The following is a 19,808-nucleotide window of genomic DNA, read 5'->3' as shown; positions in this document are numbered from 1 at the left end:
ATTTTGGTTCAAGTCTAGAATCAGAAACAACAGAAGTGGCATTTAATTTATTTCTCCTCCAATATGGAACAAACTACCAGAAAACTGCAAAACTACTAAAACTGTTTTTTAATCAAGGCTAAACACTAATCTGCCTTTGACTCACAATAACTTCTACATGGATTACTTCTAATCTGGATTACATTTTTTATTTACCTCTCTTTATTCTGCCATCAGAATGTTTCTTTTTATTTGTTAATTGTGTTTTTATGATGTAAAGCATTTTGTTGCTAAAGTTTGCTAAACAAAAAACTTGATATTCTCTTCAGTTTTCCAGTAGCAAGCTGAATTCATGGTAGCATCCAACCATGTTTTACACTGAAACAGTTTGTTTTACACCAGACCTAAGAGGGGCATCCCTTCCAGAAATGTCTGCTTTTGTCTCATCCATCCACAGAAAACAGGTCTTGGATAATCAAAATGTTTTTTGGGTAAAGGTGAGATGTCATTTTCTGTTTCTTTTGGTCAATATTAACATTTATTTGCCATTTTCAGCTCAGTATACATATTTTATCATTATGTTAGATGTCATTCTGGCTTCTTTTGTGACCTCCTGGATACTTTTAGCAGGTTAAAAAGAAGAAATAGCTTTGTAAGCATCACAAGATCGATGGACTTTGTTTCTCATTTGTTCCAAAATTTCCTTAGATTAGAACACGATGTGTTGCTTTTGGAGATATTTAATCTCCTTCAAGCTGCCGAGCAGGTCAGGCAGTGACCAGGCCAGGATGTGGATAGTGAAACACGACCCCCAAAAATTACAAAAGGTAATAGCATAACAACCGTTTTATGATGATCTTAAACACTTAAGTGAGAAAAAAAAAAACAGAACAGTAAAGAGGCCAAATTTTGTTTTGTAAATGTTCAGAGTTATGAATTAGGGCTGGTATCATATCTGTGATTTTCTTTTTTTTATTTATTTTGCAACAAAAACTGTCACGATGCCATATTTTATGCCAGGATTTGTGTGTTTCAGGATTTGTTGACAATAACATATCAAAACATGCCAGCTGTGTCAATAACTTTAATTTCTCAACAGCACAAACCATGAATAACTTATTGCTCTTCCTAATCTGCATTTAAACGACAGAGACTTGGTCATAGTGGGGTACACTGGTGCTTGCAGGACAGTGCAGAGGATTACATTTTAACATGTTAAATTAAATGCAATATTAACATTTTCCATCTCTAACAAACCTGTGCTCTGTTATTCCCATAAGACAAATAAACAGCATGTCTGTAGTTCACATGAGAAAGCTGGCCTATAGAGGGACCCACTGATGCTGAAAACTTATCAATGTGTAATAAAAAATAAAAACAATTGGGAATGAACGGCTGGAGCAATTCTAAGAGATCCGATGAAGCAAAAATATTTACAACGAGAGCGATTAGCAACGAGGATTCCTGACAGAGGGACAAACGGGACTAGAAGTGACACAATTAGGACACCAGCTTGGATCCAACTGGGGTTTTTCATAAGCAAGACTCTGTTTAGCATGTGACTCCAAACTGAAATAATAATAAAAAAACAAGACACAGGCCAGACATGACACCATAACAAGAGCTTCATGTAACATTTGTTTATGCTTAAATTATACAAGGAGAACATTACTTTTCACGACAATATTTACTGAGATATCAAATAAAAGACGGTTAATAAGGCCTGAGCAATGACACTTCAGATTACAACACCTAAAGTAATGAAACGAAAAGATTCTGGCCATGCAGGTTAAGATTTTAAGTGCAAGCAACACAGCAGTGAGTAGATACAGTAGATCTAAAGTCATATAAGATGGATCATGTAAGCAGATATCTTCTGCATGTTTGAGTTGATCTTCTCTCCCGGAGGAATTTCACAGTGTAGACAAACACAGGACTATTTCCTGGAGCAGATATAAGACATTTTACATCAGTGAACAAAGCGATATGTTTGGTGCTTGAAAAGTCTGCGTCTTCATCCGACGACTTTGATCATAGTTACATTTTGTAAGAGTCTGAATGCATCTCGTCCCTCCCGCAGTTTTCATCTCATCTCATCTGGGTGCGTGTGTTTTCCGCGTCAGGGTCAGAGTTCGACCCCTTTGACCAGCGCCGCCTCCAGGGTGATGCTGAAGTCGTTGAGGGTTTGCAGGATGCGACAGAGGGAGTGCAGGGCGGCCCGGTCCCGCAGCAGAGCGCCGTCCTCATACGTCCGAGCTGTCAGAGGACACTCGGCCAGCAGGGGGAACCACTGAGACAGGAGTTTGTCCCTGCAGAGACAGTAACCAGATTTGGTGGAAAAATAATAATAAAACAGTTTGAAGAAGCCATTACTTTACCGATTCGATTCTGTCATGCTTTGGCTATTTGTTTTATTATTTTTAACAGGTAGAAACATCAACATCTGACTTTCATCAGCCATAGAAATGTACCGTCTTCATATTTAAATTTAAAAAGATCACTTGTAAATAATTAATGCAATATTTTTGACAAATTTTAAACTACAGACGTGGATTCAAGGATTTGAAAGTGATAGCTTGATTATGCAGCGTCTCTCACATAGTATAGAGGGAAGTAAAGGATGCAACACATTATAGCAGGTTTTTTTGAGTATCATATGGTTTATGTCGTCATGTATTTGGCTGCTTTGCCAAAATTTGACCTCTTTATTGTTAAAAAGTGTCAGCTCACCTTATCCCCAGGCAGACAAACAGCTGAAATTTCCCCTCCTTCCCAATGTTCCTGGGGGAAGAATTGATGGCGTGGACGTAGCGCCACAGCAAGTCACAAGGTGGACTCTTCGGTAGTGTTGAGCCATGCAGGTCGCCCATCTGGTCATTAGTTTCCATAGAAACCACTGCTTTTTCTATGGGAAAAAAGTTAGTAGTTTTAGTTCGAAAAAATAACAGGTTTGCTGCGTGGATCCTAAGATGAAACAGTCCCACTGATTGAAACAGAAGCACAAATTCATAGTTGGGGAGCTGGCTTACCCACAAAATCCCAAACAAATACGTTCCTCTGGAAAAGACGGTTGGATCTGAACCCGTGGAGGAGGAACTTCTCCAAAGCCAGGACCAGTCCTCCTTCACCGCATAGCAACACTGTCAGGTTCCCTCTCTGGGGAAGAAGAAATGGTAAGAAAGCAGCTCAACAGAAGAAACTGTAACTGTACTCAGTGTAAACGACTCTTATCCAAACTAAAACCCATCTGCAGTAATGATGTCTTAATTAACTTCCAGATCAATCCAGATTTATTTATGTCTCTGGAGAGAAGTGGCATTTTCCTCCTAGACACATGAAAAAACCAGGCTGACTGATGGAGGTAATGAAGCGCGTTCAGGCAGGAAATAACACGTCCAGGATTTCTACTCCTCTGTGAGTTAACCAGCCTGTCAGCTTAACTGAACTACGGCGTTAAATTGATGCATCAGTTATGAAGACATTATCACAGCAACACACCTCCTGCTCAGGTTTGTGAAAATGTTTCACAAGGTTGTTGGCCGCCTCCCTCAGGTCCTCCTGTACCTCGGCAGAGTGCATTCCTGACGGCAAACACAGAAATGTGAGCGTCTTTTCTGTTTTTATGAGGAAAAAGGTGAGACCAGAGCATGATCTGCTGTTGCAGCACAAACAAACAAGTAGGTCAGGCATTGTGCTAAAGAATGTGCTTCTCTGTCAGTGACGTACTGCTTCGGCCGCCGAGTGATCCCAGCACTGCTCTTACGCTCTGAGACGGAGACGCCAGCTCCGGAGGAGTTCCCGACCACCGTCCAGCGTCCTCCTCCGCTCCAGGAGACACCAGCTGACCAATCAGGACTCTCTCCAGGCTGCCGTCACCCACGCCTCTCCCCAGCCATCGGCCACACGGAAATCTGCAGCAAGAAAACAGTTTTATTTCACATATTTTTTATTTTTGTATCTCCCTCGGATGCAGATCATATGACTAAATTTGCTTTAATCAGTTTATTTAGTGAGATGATTATACATCTTGTTTTTAGGCACTGCATGCAGGATAAAGCAGATTTACTTTATGCTATGAAGTGATGGAGCAGCTCTTTGTTCAGAGAGGATCCGTAAAATAAATCCATCTAACACTGAAAAACGATGAGAAAATCTCAACCTCTTGACATCAGAGTTAGGACAAAATGTTTTGTTTTATATAGTCTGTAACAAAATGACCAGGGCCATGGTTATTAGCAAACCTTAAGGTAACAATTGTAATTTTGTGGTGATAGGACAGCCGGTTGGCATGTAGGGAGAGTCTAATGGTTGCTATGGAGACTTGGTGAGCTCACTTTTCTTACATTTTAATATTAATGTGGGATCTAGTTCACTGTGTTTAACTCATGTTTATGTCCCAGGAAACAAAGTTATGGATTAAATAATAAGAAGTAAAAATTACAAAGTAACAAGAATTTTCCATCTGATGAATAAATGTATTCAAACTAAAGTTTGGACGTTGCCACATTTGTAGGACGAGACGGAGCTGCGCCAACAGCAGATGACTTTTTGCATGTTTCACAGCTTCATCAGAACTGGAGAGCAGAACCGAGCTGAGCGCTCAGTGAAGGGACTAAACCAGACGGCGAGTCTCACCTGTAGGTGTGACCTGTGATCTCGTTGTAAACCACCACGCAGTCGATCAGACACTTGGCCAGAAGACCCGAGTTCTCCTGCACTCCCAGCTGCAGCGTGCTGAGCCGGCCCAGGTTCTTACTCTGAAACAAGAAGCAAAGAGACAGAGTAACAGGCCTGCTCTGGCATAACCCTGCTGCAGGAAAACGTTTTATGTACCTATATTTGGAGTGAAACAAAAAGAGCAATATGTAACAAGGCAAAATAAAATCATTTAAATTAATTCCTTTTCAAGATTTTTAAGTTTTGAAAGTTTCCGTCTTTATCAAATTAAAAACTCTGTCGTGTTAGTCCAGTGCTTTTCAACGTCTTCCAACAATATCTGGTCAGCTTTATAAGAAGTTTTTTGGCCAATTATTTAAATCCAGGTTTTTAAGTCAGACCTAATTAGAAACACGCTTTCTTAGGAGCTTGTAGTGCATAATGTAATTATCCTAAAGATTGCCTGAGCATATAATTTGTCAGTTTCAGCAGAAAATGCTACTTTGTACTGGACAAGATTTTGTTTGTGCCACTATTTTATTAAATGTTTTAGTATGAACTTATAACTACCTCCACCCACAAAACAGAATAATTATTGTCAATCAACACGTTTGCACTCCTACAGTTTTTATTGCCGCTGCTTCTGTTTTAAAGATTACAATTAAAGTTTACAGGTCAAAATGTTGAGTAGTTATGCAATTATGAAAATAAAGCAGAAGAAAGAAATTCTGGCAGAGTACTCTGACGTCTACTGCACCCCTATTAAAATATTTATGAAACATTTCATTTGAACTTCTGTCGTTACAGGCAGTGAACATATTTTGATTTTCTGGGATGAACAAACCTGGAAAAAGATTTCCTGTGCATTTTTTGGGATCTGTCTAACTCCTGAATCGCCCAGCTCTCCCGACACGCACACCCAGGGGTTAACTGTTGCCATGGCGATGCTCAGCTTCTTCATGGGAATTATAACAACGCGGTACGGAATACCTAAGGAAGGAAAAAAATAAAAGGACGCAAAATACAATTTATATGCTTTTAAACATTCCTCAATAAATCTTTACAGCATTGAAACAAACTCAAAAGTGTCGTCTTTGACGTCCCAAAAGGACGCTGGCTGAAAGGCACGGCAATAAAGCCAGATGGGTGGAGATGGACATCGTAAAGCTCAACCCAAAGCTCAGGACTGGTCTCTTTCTGTGTCCTTCAGTGTAACGGGAGTGGCAGTAAATTCTGCTGCATGTCAGGTTTAACGGGACTTACTGATGGAGGTGAAGGTGCGGGTAAAGCAGAGATAGTCCACAGTGTTGAGGGAGAGCAGGTGGTACAGAAACTGTTCTCGCTCTTCCTCACAGAGCAGGAATGCATGAGGCTTATACAGCTGCCTGTCAGGGGAGCAGAAAAATAAAAACTCAGACAAGATGCAGGAAAAATAAAGGAGATTGATGGTAAAAGTGTTAGGACACAGCAGACAGCCCAGTTTTTGGCTCATGGTTAATACCGGAAATAGAAGAAACAAATCCAACCGGGCCAAAATGGCAGGTTTCCTTTCGATTTCCTTTAACTTCTTTCAACTTAAAAGGTTTTATCTTAATATACTTATAAAAAACTAACAAACTGAAAAAATGGGTTTAATTAAACTTGGTTGAACCATTGCAGAGTACTGAACCTCTTCCAGTGAGAAAGTACTAAATAAACCGACTGTAATACAGTAACACTGGTTGAGTACCAGCTTGTTATGAACCTTTTATTTAGAGGGTCTGAGATGTATGTTGCTTCTTAAGTGCTTTTGTTTTATTGTCATTAGACTCCCAACGACAAACCTTTCTCTTAAAATTTGATTAACATAGAAAACTTCTCTCAAGAAAATGTTTTGTTTTGGACACTCCATATTTCTAAAACCTAAAACAAATTTTAAGTTTTAATTTAACTACAAATGAAAAAAAATGTTGATAGTATGAAGCTGCAAAACTTTATAAGCTATCTTTTTCAAAGCGCCACGTAGGCTTTGTGGCCCTATGTGCTCATGAAGGTTGCAGATCCTTGATTTAGTGCTTGCTAGCAGATTTAAAGGTTCTTGTTAAACTATTATGTATGTAAACTAAATGCAAAAAATTACATTACATGGCGTAAAATTCAAAAGACTTACTGCAACGTTCCTATTATATGACAAGTGGAATTACCAAATTTTAGCTTCTCCCTCTTCACTGTTGTTGTGTCACCACTACGTTAAATTCTGTGCATAGTTTGTTAGAAACAATTCATCAATTAGGTAGGTGTTCATAATCCTACAGGTCATTATTACAGCCATTTTTAATCAGTTTGGTTTATTTGATGTGCTTCTTAAGAAAAAGTATTAAAAACACTTGTTCTATAACTGATCTGGATCATTTCACGTCAGGCTAATAAAGATCAGTAAACTGAGACCTGAGCAGCTCCGGGTTCGTCAGCAGCTCTTTCAGGTGTTGGGACAGCATTTTCTTCTCCAGAGCCAGATGGATCCAAGCCCTGGCCTGGCCCACCTCAGACAGATCGTCTCTCATGGTTTGGATAAACCTGAAAACATTTTTTTTAAAAAGTAAATGTATGAATGAGAAGTCTGAACAAATTCCAGGATTTCCTTTTTATAGTGAAACATTTCTGTTTTTAATACCTCATGTCCTGAATTAGCGACCCTCTCAGGAGCAAAGGGCCGTCATCAGACAGCCTCTGGTCCAAGCTGTTAGAGCCTGAACAAAAACACAGAAAACCTCTTAATCAAATACTTGCGCAAACACAAAAAGAAGGATCAACAGTGACGTTGTGCTGCTCTAACCTGGTACATCAGCAGGTGCTTCCATCTTCTCCTGAGCAGCCTGGTAGTGCAGCAGATGGGACCAGATTGCCGACTTTCCCTGTTCATCACAGACACATTCATCTCCATCAGAGCTCTGTGAGATGCGTCATGTGTGAGGTCTCTCAGAGGTTACTTCTCACCTGTTTGATCTGCAGGCCGTGGCCCCAGGTCCTCTCCAGCAGATCGCACAAACCGTGGATGAGAGTGTTTTCCTGAAGGCCGGTGATGTTGGCTTCTCCCTGACCCAGCTCCACACACTCTTTCCCCATCCTCTCCTTCAGCATCCGCTTAGTCTGAAAAGCACAAAAAATAGGAATAAACTCTCCGATGTGTTGTTTAAAAAAATGATCAACCTCCATCCATTCAGAGAATGAGAGCGCTCACCTTCAGACGACACTCGCTCAAGAGCCCATCGACAAACTCTCTGTGAGTCAGAGAGACGGCTTGAGGCGACGGGTCGAGGAGTTTCGTCTGTCTGAAGGCTCTCCTTGTGGATGCGTGTTTCTATGGAACAAAGAAAATGACCTTGTAGGTAAATGATGCAGCTTTTGAGGCCTGTGTGCGTAGCTGTGTGTGTCAGTACCTGTTTGGGTTCACTGTCGGTGCCAGAGTGATCACCAACACTCCTTCTGGGTTCAGTCCTGCGTGAAGCTGTGATGCGACTGGAATACCTGGAGGACACAGAAAATAATAAAATCTACTGCTTTAAATGGATAAATCTGCATACATTTTTACTTGGACCATGTTTGTTTTAGCATAAATAGTGATGTGTTTCTATGTAGCTAATGGAGAAAACTCTCATGTTGTTCATCAACAATCAAACTGCTGATTTCCCAGCTCTCCTGAATTTTTAGAACTAAACTTCGTTTAAGCAAATTTTCCATGTTAAAACTTGATACGTTTCCAGTGTCTCATTCCTTTTTAGCCCATTTAAGCCCAACAGACTGCCAGAAGGAACCAAAGTCTCACTTGTGTGTGTTGTGTGCCTGTGCAAGCACATCGGCCTGCAGTCTGGGGAAATATCCCGGGTGATGCCGGCCCTGCCCGATCTTCATGTCCAGCAGGTGGGGGTGTATGGCCGTGTGGTCCGTTTTCAGCAGCCTGCGCTCAATGGCCTGAGCTGCAAGAACAAAGAGATGCAAAACAGCGTCAGCGCTTACTGTTCCAAGGAACCACAGGGACAAAAAGAACAAAACAAGCAAAAAAATATGTGATATGGGAATGAAAACAATGCGGTTTGTGGAGTAAAGCTGAAACAAGTCGGAGCATGATGTATTTGATGCAGGTGCTACAGGGGAAACCAACCAAACGAAAGAAAAACATTGCTCTGCTTATAAAAACCAATCAACATGCCACTCAGACAATGTTAGGAAAAGTGAATCACTAATTTAAGTAAAAATGTATTTTTTGACAAATACAAGAAACAAAAAATACTACGACACTCCTTTTTGCTTTTATCGCTCCATCAATGTATCCCACTAATATTGATAGATGGAATGATAAAAACTGGACATTAGGCTCTTTAACTTGCACTTCTGTCATCAGCCGTTATGCACATCAAAAATAAAGGATTTACACCTCTTTCAGTCACATTGGAAAGACAATCATCAATGTATTTTTTAGGATTTTAAGTGACAGACCCATGACAATAAGGCCATTTGTTCTACAAATAAAAATCTGAAAATGTGTTTGTATTCGGGCTTTTAGAATGGCCTAATCAAAGTTTAAACCAAAAGTCAATTGAGAATGTGTTGTAAGGGTTGGCAAAAGGATGTTCACAGATGCCGACCATCCAGTTCGACAGAGTTTGAGCTCTTTTACTCTCTAAATACACAAAGTTAATAGCAACAAGACTGATCACTGTAATTTGAGCAAAAAGCGATTCAACAAAGCAATGACTCTGGAAGCTTTCATGTTTTCATTAGCAAAAAACAAAAATAAATCATATTTCATTTTCTTTACCTTTATAATAATGCATTTCTTTGAGTTAATTTTTACTTAAATGAACTACCCCATACATTGTAGGAACATTAATTATGTAAGAAAGGTTATTTTAAGAGAATAATGCATTTAATCACTTTATTCCCTCACAGTACCTGACTCAAAGAGCGTGGTGCACTTCCTGTAAGGACGGTTCCGGGACTCCTCATCGCTTATGTCGTAAAGTCGTTCTCGCTCCATGCGGCCGTCAAACAGCTGCTGCAGCGGCTCTCTGTCCACCCAGCGGGAGACGACCTTCCCATCGACAAAGGAGGAAAACATGGAGGTCTCCAGGAATCGGGACAAGAAGTGCAAGTGGGCTGCTGGCTGAACTGAGAGGAATGAACCCTAAAAACAATGAAGGCAACTAGATTTTAGCGACTAAACGAGACGCAAGCATCAGTTTCAGCAACGCTGTCAGGAATCTGCTCAAGTACCTTGTCAAAGCTGCAGGTGCCATCTCTATTGTTCAACCACGAGTCCAAATCCATAGCGCTGTTGACAATAAAGTCCTCATACCTGCCAAAAATGGCGGCGAAACGAACGGCGAACACCTCCCTCAGCTGAATATTTAATTTTGCAGCCTTCAACTCTTCCTCTTCCTCCTCAAACACGTGTCCCAGTGTCTTTCCTCCCTCTGAAACTTTTCCTCCTCCGCATCTCCTCGCCAGAGCCTGGAGCCGCTCCAGCACCGCCAGCTCTTCTCCTCCGAGGTTCCCGTTCCTCCGGTCCTCCATCAGGTCCTCCAGCACCAGGCTACTCAGGCGTGGCGACGACGATGTGGAGCCTGTGGTGGTCGTCGCCGTCACTCCTCCCCGTGGAGGGAGCCCAAAACTTAGCAGCACCTCACTCAGTTCCTGTATGAGCTCGGTCTGATCTGGGAACAGGGGCAGGTCCTCCGGCGCTTCCACGCAGTGGCTGTCAATATCCACAAAACACAAATTGGCCTGGGGAGCAGAAAAACACAAGCAGAGCATAATAGGGTTAACCAGTCAGATTTACATCGTGTAGATAAAGTGGCTGAGCTCCAATTAGGCTGCGAGATGAAGAAATGTCATTAATTCATTCTTGCTACAGAGATTGAATCATTTGAGGGATTATCTCTGCAACAGGAGACACTGTGGAAAAAATTTCTGTCAGCCTCTAACAATAAGAAACTTGTGCGATAAAATCCATAAATCTGCTGAGCGCACATTTCCTAAAGAATAAGAAAAGACAGGCGGGGATTTAAAAAACTGCCTCTGTAAGCAGCAGTCAGCAGCAATGCAACCTTCAGCAGTGACCTGAGGCCGACGGTTAAACCCTGAGGGATGCAGGGAGAAGCACTGAAGAGTCGCAGTCAACAGCATCATCCTCCCAGCCTTCACTTCATTATGTGAGCAACAAACAGGGAAACACAATTTCCCTGTTTGTTGGCCCAACACTTTCAGCTCAAAAACACCCAAACTTGTATGATTCATGATATTTTTAAAAAAACTAGACAGCCTCTCATTTGCATGAATTATCCAGTAAAGCCCATTATTATGGATTTGCCAGGCTCTTCATTTCTGCTTTCATCCCCCGGAGCCGTCTTACTGCGGCCTCCTTTCTGGGCCAGAGCGACTTCAAAAAGGATTCAGCGAGACATTCATGCAGCATAAAGCGATCTCGGATGCAGGCGAGGATGTGAATTGAGGACAGCTCCGAGGGATTGTGAAGAGCCAATCACAGGCGGGGAGCGGGGGGAGTGTTGCTGCATGGAGCAAATATCTGATCTGGAAAAGGCTGCGAGAACGCCTCATTTTAAACATTTCTAGATCCTTAGGAATATATAGGAACCCTGAAATTGTGGCTAGTTGACACATTAGCTGATTCTCTAGTCATACAATTCCAATGCTTTTAAGATATTTACATTTTTTCCACACATTTTCACTTTAAATCATAAAGATAATTGTTTTCATTGCAGTTTTATGTAAAGACCAACACAATGTAGTTCATAATTGTGAAATGGAAAGAAATCAATACTTGATTTTCAATTTTTATGACTGATAAAAATCTGAAAAGGATATCCTGTATTATTGTTTAACCACATTTAATCTGATACCCTTAGTATTAGGATGATCTAGTCAAAGTAAATCCGATAAAAAATAGCTAATTGCTGTTTGCAGACATTCTCCGTCTAATCTCAGCTTGAACAAGAATACTTTACAAAAAAGCAAATATGCCGATTTGGTGGCAGCAACATGCTGCGGGGATGTTTTTCTTCAGGCAGCAGGGTTTCCCCTCGGTGTATTATAAGCCTGGCGGGCCACCAGGCTTTACTTGTGCCTCCCCCAGGCTTAGGATTGTTAATTTATCTTAGGTTTTTTTAAATTATTGTCTTTTTTAAGACTTTATAGTTGGTGTTTTGGTATTAATCTTCCAGTCTCATAAAAATGGATAATTATCAAGTAATATTTTCAAATTTCTTGTAAACTTTAAAAAAAATTTTAACTCAAAAACATGACAGCCAGCTGGATGACTGCTCTAGCGCCTCAAGTACCGGGCTTAGCAGGTTTTCCAGGTGAAACCTGGGCAGGACAGAAATACAGATGGAAAGACAGAGATGGAAGGAAACCTGCTAGAGGAAACAAAGAATTGAGAGTGGGGAGGAATTTCACCTTCAAACAGGACAAGGATGATACACATACAGACAGAAATACAAAGCATATTTATGAGTTAGAATGGCCTAGTCAAAGCTTAGGCCAAAATCTAACTGATAACCTGTGAAAAGACAGGAAAAATGCCATTATCCTCCATGTTATTTTGACAGAATTTGAGATATTTTGCAAAGAAAAAAATACAAAAAATGTATGTCCCTTGATGTACTTATACCAGAAAACCTGTTCTGGGGGCACTTTGTTTTGGTGTCTCAAATAAATCCCAATAAAATACTCAGAGGTTGGGGTTTGTAAAGTTCCAAGAGGTGAAAAAGTTGAACAGGCTTGAAGCCTCCTTCTTACCTCATGTGGAAGGTGAAGCGAGGATCGCTGAGCTCCGTTTCTGTGCTGGATGCCCATCAGGAAAGGCACTGGAGCATCGAGGAGGTGATGCAGGGGAGTAGAGATGATGGGCAGGTAGATGTGCTGCCACTGGAATGGGAACAGCAAAGTGGTGATGCCCTCTGCCACCATCATCAAACGCTGGTAGTCTGAGGAGCAGAAAGACAAAATCTGTTAGCATAGATTAGACCACCTTAATAAACCCATAAAAGTTACTGCTGTAACGCTTTAGACCAAATATTATAAATAATGGAGTAGGGGTCTGCTGACAAGTTATGAACAGCCAGTATCTTACCTTATGTAAGTGTGAGCATTTATTACTGAATTACTGTGAAACTAAGTTTTTCTAAGACAACTTTAGTTCTATTTCATCAAACTAATGCATTTCTGCCTTGTGATCCCAAGGCGTATGAAAGTTTGTGACTTTCACTCAATAACATTTCAGCATTGCCTCTTTTCTTACATCTGGCAGTCTAGTTCTATGAAACTTGAGCTCCAGCTACGTCAAGATGTCTTATTTTTCAAAGTAACACATAAAAACAAAATGCTTAGATTTTCAGTGTTTGCTTGCAACTTTCGGATAGGCATAAATAAAATCGCTGAAGACAAGCAGATAAATTAACCTGTTCTGGGTTTTAGTTTTTCCAATATTATCAAAATAAAATACTGCAAACTGACTTATTCATTTACCTTTTGAGTACAGCAGGACTTGGGTTTCCAGCAGAGCACAGGTAAGTAGTTTAACCATATTGTCCACACCCAGCAGAGAGAAAGCCTCTCCCAGAGGATAGTCTCCCAGGGGAAGCTCCCCAGGCCCGGGCCGCTGGCACACGATGGGACCCTGCACCCCATGGAACCTCAGGGAGCGTCCGGGTGGAGGCAGGGGCACCTCGTACAGGATGTTGTAGACGTAGCTCTCTAGAGGAAGAGGTGGAGCCATCTGGGATGTCACAGCCTGGTGAAGTTGAGCCAGAAACTGTCGTGAAGCTTGCAAGAACGGGAGCGGCGTGATGAGGCAGAGGGCTTTGGACACGTACAGGGTGTCACGCGCTGCATCAAAGGAGCCAACGCAGCCCAGGCAGCCAGAAACTCCAGACGTCAAAGACTCTGCGTCCGACTCCTCCAAGCTGCTGGCGAGAGAGTCCATGCTGGAGGTGGAGGGCGTGGAAGCGGAGGAGGATGTGGAGGAAGAAGGCGAGGAGGTTGACGAAGAGGAGTGGTGCTCCACATGGTGCATCTGATAGAGAGTCTGCATGGCGGTGATAATCTGAGGACTAGTCACTTCCTCGTAGAAGGTGTGAACGAAGCCGTAGGAGCGCGTTCCGTCGTCAGAGGTGACGGTGAAGGAGTGGAACTGCGGGTCGAGGCTGTCCGCCTGTGTGCGGAAGGACAGACCTCTGGGCAGGCAGAGCTGGAAGCAAAGAAAGCAGCAGAATTAGACAAAAGCTTAAAGTTAAAACTGAAATCTGAGTGACTTTTTACTGGCTCACATTGATCATGAACAGTTTTTTAAGTTATGTTGCAGGCACATTTATTGATTTAACTTTATTGCAGCTCTACAAGTCTTGATAACCTTTTGTGCTTCATAGGATTCATCCTAAAACACATCCAAGATGTTATCGTACTTGTAGTTTTAATTTCACAGACAGTTTTCTGTCATTATCTACATTTAAGAGTTACCATTTATTTCAGTTATTTTGTTTTTTAATTCTTTACGTGGTATTTTCTTTGTTAAAGGTTATCGGGTTTTATTTTTGGAGACAATTGAGAAAGGTTGTTCACCTTACTGAAGAAGGGCACCTAATATTTCACTAGCATTCATGAAACTTTGATAAAGATACCCAACTTAACATTACACCCAAGCAGTCCTTTTAGATTGCAGAGTTGCTAACATTGACATTGTGATGACGACAGCGATCTGCCTCCACTGTGCAGGCAAACCCATCAGACATCTCACCATGTTGACAGCGTCCTTGTTGAAGGGGTTCCTGTCCATGTTCTCCGGGTAATGCACCAGAACCTTTGACTTGAAGGACCGCCGGATGGGGCTTTGTTCGAAGCTCTCACCTGACAGACGGAGGGAAGGTGGAAGGCTGTTTTTATAACAGTGCAAGAAAAATATCTGTCCTTGATTTGCGCTGAATCAGAAAAGAAAACAGGACAGATTGGAGCATGACAGAACTCAGACAGGACACCCTTTTCTGGTGCAGAAAGGACACCAAGTTTAATTCTTGTTGACAGCAAGGACAATGCTGCTGTGAATATAGAGGAAGGTCCCTAGTAAAGATTATGTAACTCATTAACATGAAGACAGACAGACGGATAGATGGGGGAAAGGATGCAACACTGTTCCTCCTCTATGCTCTGCAGCAGAAATTTCTGTGCTTTCTCAGAGTGATGCTTGTGCATAAACAGAATATTTTATATATTCATACACACACTTGGCTGAAAAGAGGTAATGCAGTAGATTTATGCTGGTCAGGGTGACTAATAAACCAAAATGCTTCCATTTTTTTCCCACTTTCCAGTAGTATATTTTTTATTTTAAAAAGTGCCTATCATAAAAACTCCAGCCTGTTTAATTACATAATTGAGGTGCAAGAAGCACATCAGCTTCTAATGGCAACGTAACATCCTCCTGTCTGCTGTGAGATGTGACGCACTTGCTTCATCGTTCAGAAACATCCACCTCACCTGCCTACAAAATGACGCACAGCAACCTGAGACAGGAAACTGCAGCATGGAGAAAAAAAAAAAAAAAAAAGAGCACCGCTTCACATTAGACTGAGTCAGTCTGGTAAGAGGGAGGCAACAATGAGAAAAGGGGGGCGTCGGGGTTCTTTACCTACGGTACCAAACGGAGCGGGAGCTCAGAGAAAGACACCGTGTTTCCATGGCATCCATTTCCGCTCCGGCTTTGAAGACAGCCAATAAAAAATAAATAAAATATAAAAAAAGCTTTTTGCGCTTGTCATCAGTTACGTCACCTTTAGCTGGCACACTTAAAACCCACTAGAGTCCTGATACACATCCCCACAGAGGAGGCGGCACAGGCGACGTGAGGAGCACGTTTATGTGTTGGCCTGTGTGTCAGAGCAACACAGGAAGGAGGTTTGTTTTAGTTTCAGTGAAGGAGTAAACATCTGTTTCTGTCGGGCTGTAATCACCAGCTCTCCTATATACATACAAACACATACTGAACTGTTTTTCACCGCTTTTCCACATTTTCTCACATTGCTATTAAAATTTGTATTTAGATTTCTATGTGATGAATCAACAGAATGTAATTATTAATTGGAAACGGAAGAAAAGTGATGCAGGGTTTTCGGTTTTATTTTTTGAGAAAATGCTTGCTTTGTCCCTGCTTGTGAACATCTGTAAACATGACTTCTTATGGCTTTCTTTTGTTTCTTTTCACTTCGCCATAAACAACAGATTTCAGGAGCAAAAATAAAATTATCTTAGCTGAGCTGCAGATCTCTGCCTTTGGTCTTTTCTTAGATTATACACCAGAAAACTATGTTCAGGATTTTATTCAGGGGCATCAGAGTAAAGAGGCAGTCATTTTTATATATTTCCGTTTGAAAAACTCTATAAAACCCATCTATTCCTTTCTTTCCAGTTTGAAGTTATTCACTAATTATGTCGATCTACTCTAATATTCCAATAAAAATACTTAGTGTGTCATTTTATTGTAACAAAAAGACGATATATTTTTTACGTGTAAGAATATATTTTCACTTTGCCTCAGTTTTGTTTTTGTACAGAATAATTGTGGGCATAACTCAGAATAATAAAATCTTACATAAGAAGAAAAACATTAAAAAAGGAAGAAGATTAAAATGACAAAAAGCATTGAGTGAATTACATATTTACCCGTCCAGCAAATAAAACAGATATAATTTGGAGGGGTTATTTTTGCTCTTTTTTTTTTAAAGAGATTAGCACTACGTCTCAGAATATATTTAACTCAAGCTGGATTTTCTGCACACCAGCATCAGATCTATTATTAGACAAATGGTGGCATCTCTCTGCAGTCAGCTTTACATTTTAAAGCAGCTCCATTCGGCCAGTGAGATCTCACCCTGCTGCACTGATGTCATCCCTCCCCCCTCTGTGACTGCCACCGGGCCGAAGCCTCGGCCGTCCAGCATTCCAACAGGCAGCGTCATGTGAAATTTGATTAGGCTGCAGAAAACACAGAGGCATCTATTGAGGAGCTAACAAGAGCAGATTGTCTCCTGGTGGGCTTTCACTAATTACACCAACACACAAAAGGAGATGCAGTATTACCTCATTCTGGCTCGAACAAGACAGGTGAGCACGGTTTTTAAGAGTTGGGTCTCTAGATTATGCGTGTAAAGGGACAAAAACAGACGGACAGAAATCCCTTGAAAGGAGCAGAGCCCCCCGGCCTGCAGGCTGTTACATAAGCAGATTGGGGGAGCTCAGATGTACAACCAACTGGGATGGTCACTCACAGCAGGGGGGTAGACCGACGGGTTAGTCAGAGCTTGGAGAAATCTGCAGCAGAGCTGTGCATTATTCAAAGGTTGTGCATTAAAATTAAATATGCATTTCAGTTTGTATTTGGGCTCCATTGTAGTTGACAAAAACTAATGATTTGTCCAATTATTTTGTCCCTGTGATTTTCGCAATAAGGAAAACACAAATTGTTTGGTTTACTGTAAATATGGAATACTGGGAATGATTACTATTTTTATTATTCTGACAAGACTACACTACCTATAAAACATATAGGGTTTAAAATTAGTCTACTGGTGGTGTCCTGTTGCTTTTTCTCCTCAGTTGCCCGTGGTAATGTCCCCACTTCCTGCCTTTGAATGCAGCATTAGGCAGCATTTAACAAGAATTTTACCCACAGGCTGGTTTAGATTATATTTATCTGACAGATTCCAGTCTATGTTAATAATAAATCTTCCATCTGCACTATGGAGTACCACAGGGCTGTGTGCTCAGACCAATCCAATCTACTGTAAGCTTCTCTTGGTGTAATTGTCGGACAACATGGGTTGTATATCTGTTGTTAGGATAATACTCAGCCATATGTACCATTAAAGACTAATAAATCAGATCCCTTAGCAGACTACAAGTGTGTCTTGCAGAATGATAAAACCCAAGATGAGTTAATTTGTAGCTTTTAAACTCAAAGCAGAAGTTGCCTTCTGTCTAAATTGTCTAACTCTAATCTAACTCTCTTGTCTTTTCTGTGTTTGTTTAATTTGTCTTTAATAGGTGTTAACCCTGACACCTTCTTTGGACCAAATGTCTGTGATTGGTCACTTTTTACTGTTGTCTTATCTACATTTAGTAATAATTCTCAGATTTTGGATACTGTGCTGCTGTATGATGAGACACTTGTGGGAAGAAACGATACCTTAACTTGAATATGAAATTTGTAAGAATACAAACAGAAACATTTTATCTGGAAAGAATGTACATGTTGCTTTTTAATGCTGATAGCAACAGTGATCCAAATGATAAGGTTTTTCCATAATTGAGAACCAGCTTGTGTTACATTAACGACTTGGCACCAAAACTGTCATGTCATAGCTACCTTGTCCCCCTGAGGAGTTGCTCTAAATGAGTCTAACAGAGAGAAGGAGAGGACGACGGGGTGTGACTATTGCCTGCTGCTCTAGAACTACAACCTGGAAGTGACGTTTGGCTTATTTAACACACTCGGTTCTGTTTCCTTACAAAGGCTTCAGGTCGCAGGCAGAACATCAGCAACCAGAAGAAAATCAGAACATATCCTCCACTGCTTCTGCCAACCAACCACCTCCTTTTCCCATCCTAATCTGCCCAAAACTAATTTGGTTTAGATGATAAAATTCCAGGTTTGCGTCAAATAGATGCAAAGAAGCAACAACATGGATTATTATCTGCTGAGAACAGAACGATCCGGACGGTGTCGCTCATCCTGCCTGAACCCTGAACCTCCTGGCCTCGATTCTCCAGCTGTGTTCCAGCTTTAATGTGCCGGACAGGATGTTGTTGTTTGTCTGTTCTCTCCTGTTCCTGATTCAGGTGTGTAACTGGATGACTTGCAGAAAACTGAGGCATATTCTGGATTCCTCTAACACACTGCTGTTTTGGAAATATGATGAAAATATGAGGAGTACTGCGCCTTGTTTTCCTCAAGCAGGGTCAGACAAAAGGACGTGAATAAAAAACAGAAATGAACTGTCACTGTAAATCCATGCAAACTGATTCAGATCCAGTAGAGTTTCTGATTTCTAAGACATTTTGAAACATGTAGGGATATTTTAAAAAGCCCCGTGTGAGAGGGATTCTGAATATTTGTTACATAAACATTGACATATTTCCTTCGCGAAATAGGGCATCCACACATAAAATTCTCAACACTGCAGACAGAAAACAGATTTTAAGCCCAAATGAGCCCTACTGAAAATGGCATCTTATTTATGTAACCATGTTTGAAACGAAATCTGGCGTATTTACCCGCTCCATCGTCCGGCTCCAGGCCCGTCTCAGTGTCCACTCCACACACGACAAAGTAGTGGGCGAAGCGACAAGAAGCCGACCCGCCCGTGGCAGCTGCAGTCCCGTTCATGTCGACGCGTTGATGGGGTGACAGCTGCGGGTTTCTCTTCTTCTACTTGCGCCTAACGCTGCGGGTTTTCATAGTGAACCGGGCTCATAATCCGAAATGTCTCCCCGCTGTGAACTCTGAGATCCGCTCTCTGACTGTGATGGAGTCCGGATGATCCAGCGATGGTCATCACGTTTGTTCACAGAAAGAGGAGGAGGAGACGGAGGAGGAGGAGGAAGGTTGGGTGGGAGGAGAGAGAGAGAGAGAGGAAGAGGAGGAGTGGGAGGAAGGAAAGGAGACAAAGAGAAAAAAACAACGGCGCGTCTCCACTGAATCCCCAACACTTAAAAAAAAGACTTTTGACGATTTTTTTTTACTGATATCTATTTTTCCAGATACAATATTTATTGTAGCACCTAAGATAAACTGATCCTACGGAAGAGGATTAGGGCCACCGAAAAAATAAAAATAATAATTCTGACTTTAAAGTCAGAAATCTGAGATTAAAGTCAGAATTCTGAGATTAAAGTCAGAAAGTCAGAATTCTGGGATTAAAGTCAGAATTCTGAGATTAAAGGCAGAATTCTGAGATTAAAGGCAGAATTCTGAGATTAAAGGCAGAAAGTCAGAATTCTGAGATTAAAGGCAGAATTCTGAGATTAAAGTCAGAAAGTCAGAATTCTGGGATTAAAGGCAGAATTCTGAGATTAAAGGCAGAAAGTCAGAATTCTGAGATTAAAGGCAGAAAGTCAGAATTCTG

At 41.3% G+C, this 19,808-nt stretch overlaps 1 protein-coding gene across 1 annotated transcript; it reads right to left on the bottom strand.

The window, feature by feature from the left end:
* Positions 1–1,045: 1,045 nt before the first annotated feature.
* Positions 1,046–19,267, bottom strand: LOC102224444 (DENN domain-containing protein 5B-like). Its single transcript, XM_005810500.2, has 21 exons — positions 18,958–19,267; positions 14,429–14,538; positions 13,162–13,882; positions 12,433–12,620; positions 9,889–10,398; positions 9,568–9,799; positions 8,441–8,591; positions 8,055–8,142; positions 7,856–7,975; positions 7,612–7,764; positions 7,451–7,529; positions 7,289–7,364; positions 7,063–7,191; positions 5,899–6,020; positions 5,480–5,625; positions 4,615–4,736; positions 3,706–3,890; positions 3,478–3,560; positions 3,009–3,135; positions 2,710–2,884; positions 1,046–2,288 (listed from the first exon to the last, which is right to left on the bottom strand). The coding sequence occupies exons 1-21, from the start codon at positions 19,067–19,069 to the stop codon at positions 2,105–2,107; spliced, it is 3,813 nt and encodes a 1,270-aa protein (XP_005810557.1). The 5' UTR covers positions 19,070–19,267; the 3' UTR covers positions 1,046–2,104.
* Positions 19,268–19,808: the final 541 nt, after the last annotated feature.

This window comes from Xiphophorus maculatus, chromosome 2 (assembly GCF_002775205.1).
Source record: "Xiphophorus maculatus strain JP 163 A chromosome 2, X_maculatus-5.0-male, whole genome shotgun sequence".
NCBI lineage: Eukaryota > Metazoa > Chordata > Actinopteri > Cyprinodontiformes > Poeciliidae > Xiphophorus > Xiphophorus maculatus.
This window is presented reverse-complemented; position numbering and strand designations above follow the sequence as displayed.

What these genes read in the sequence shown, in the direction of transcription:
- LOC102224444 (XM_005810500.2), bottom strand. Translation starts at nt 19,069, where the DNA reads ATGAACGGGACTGCAGCTGCCACGGGCGGGTCGGCTTCTTGTCGCTTC. An exon ending in ACAAGGACGCTGTCAACATG is followed by an intron (nt 13,883 to 14,428) that starts GTGAGATGTCTG and finishes CTTTGCTTCCAG; the next exon opens with CTCTGCCTGCCCAGAGGTCT. An exon ending in ATCACAGGTCACACCTACAG is followed by an intron (nt 3,891 to 4,614) that starts GTGAGACTCGCC and finishes TTCTTGCTGCAG; the next exon opens with ATTTCCGTGTGGCCGATGGC.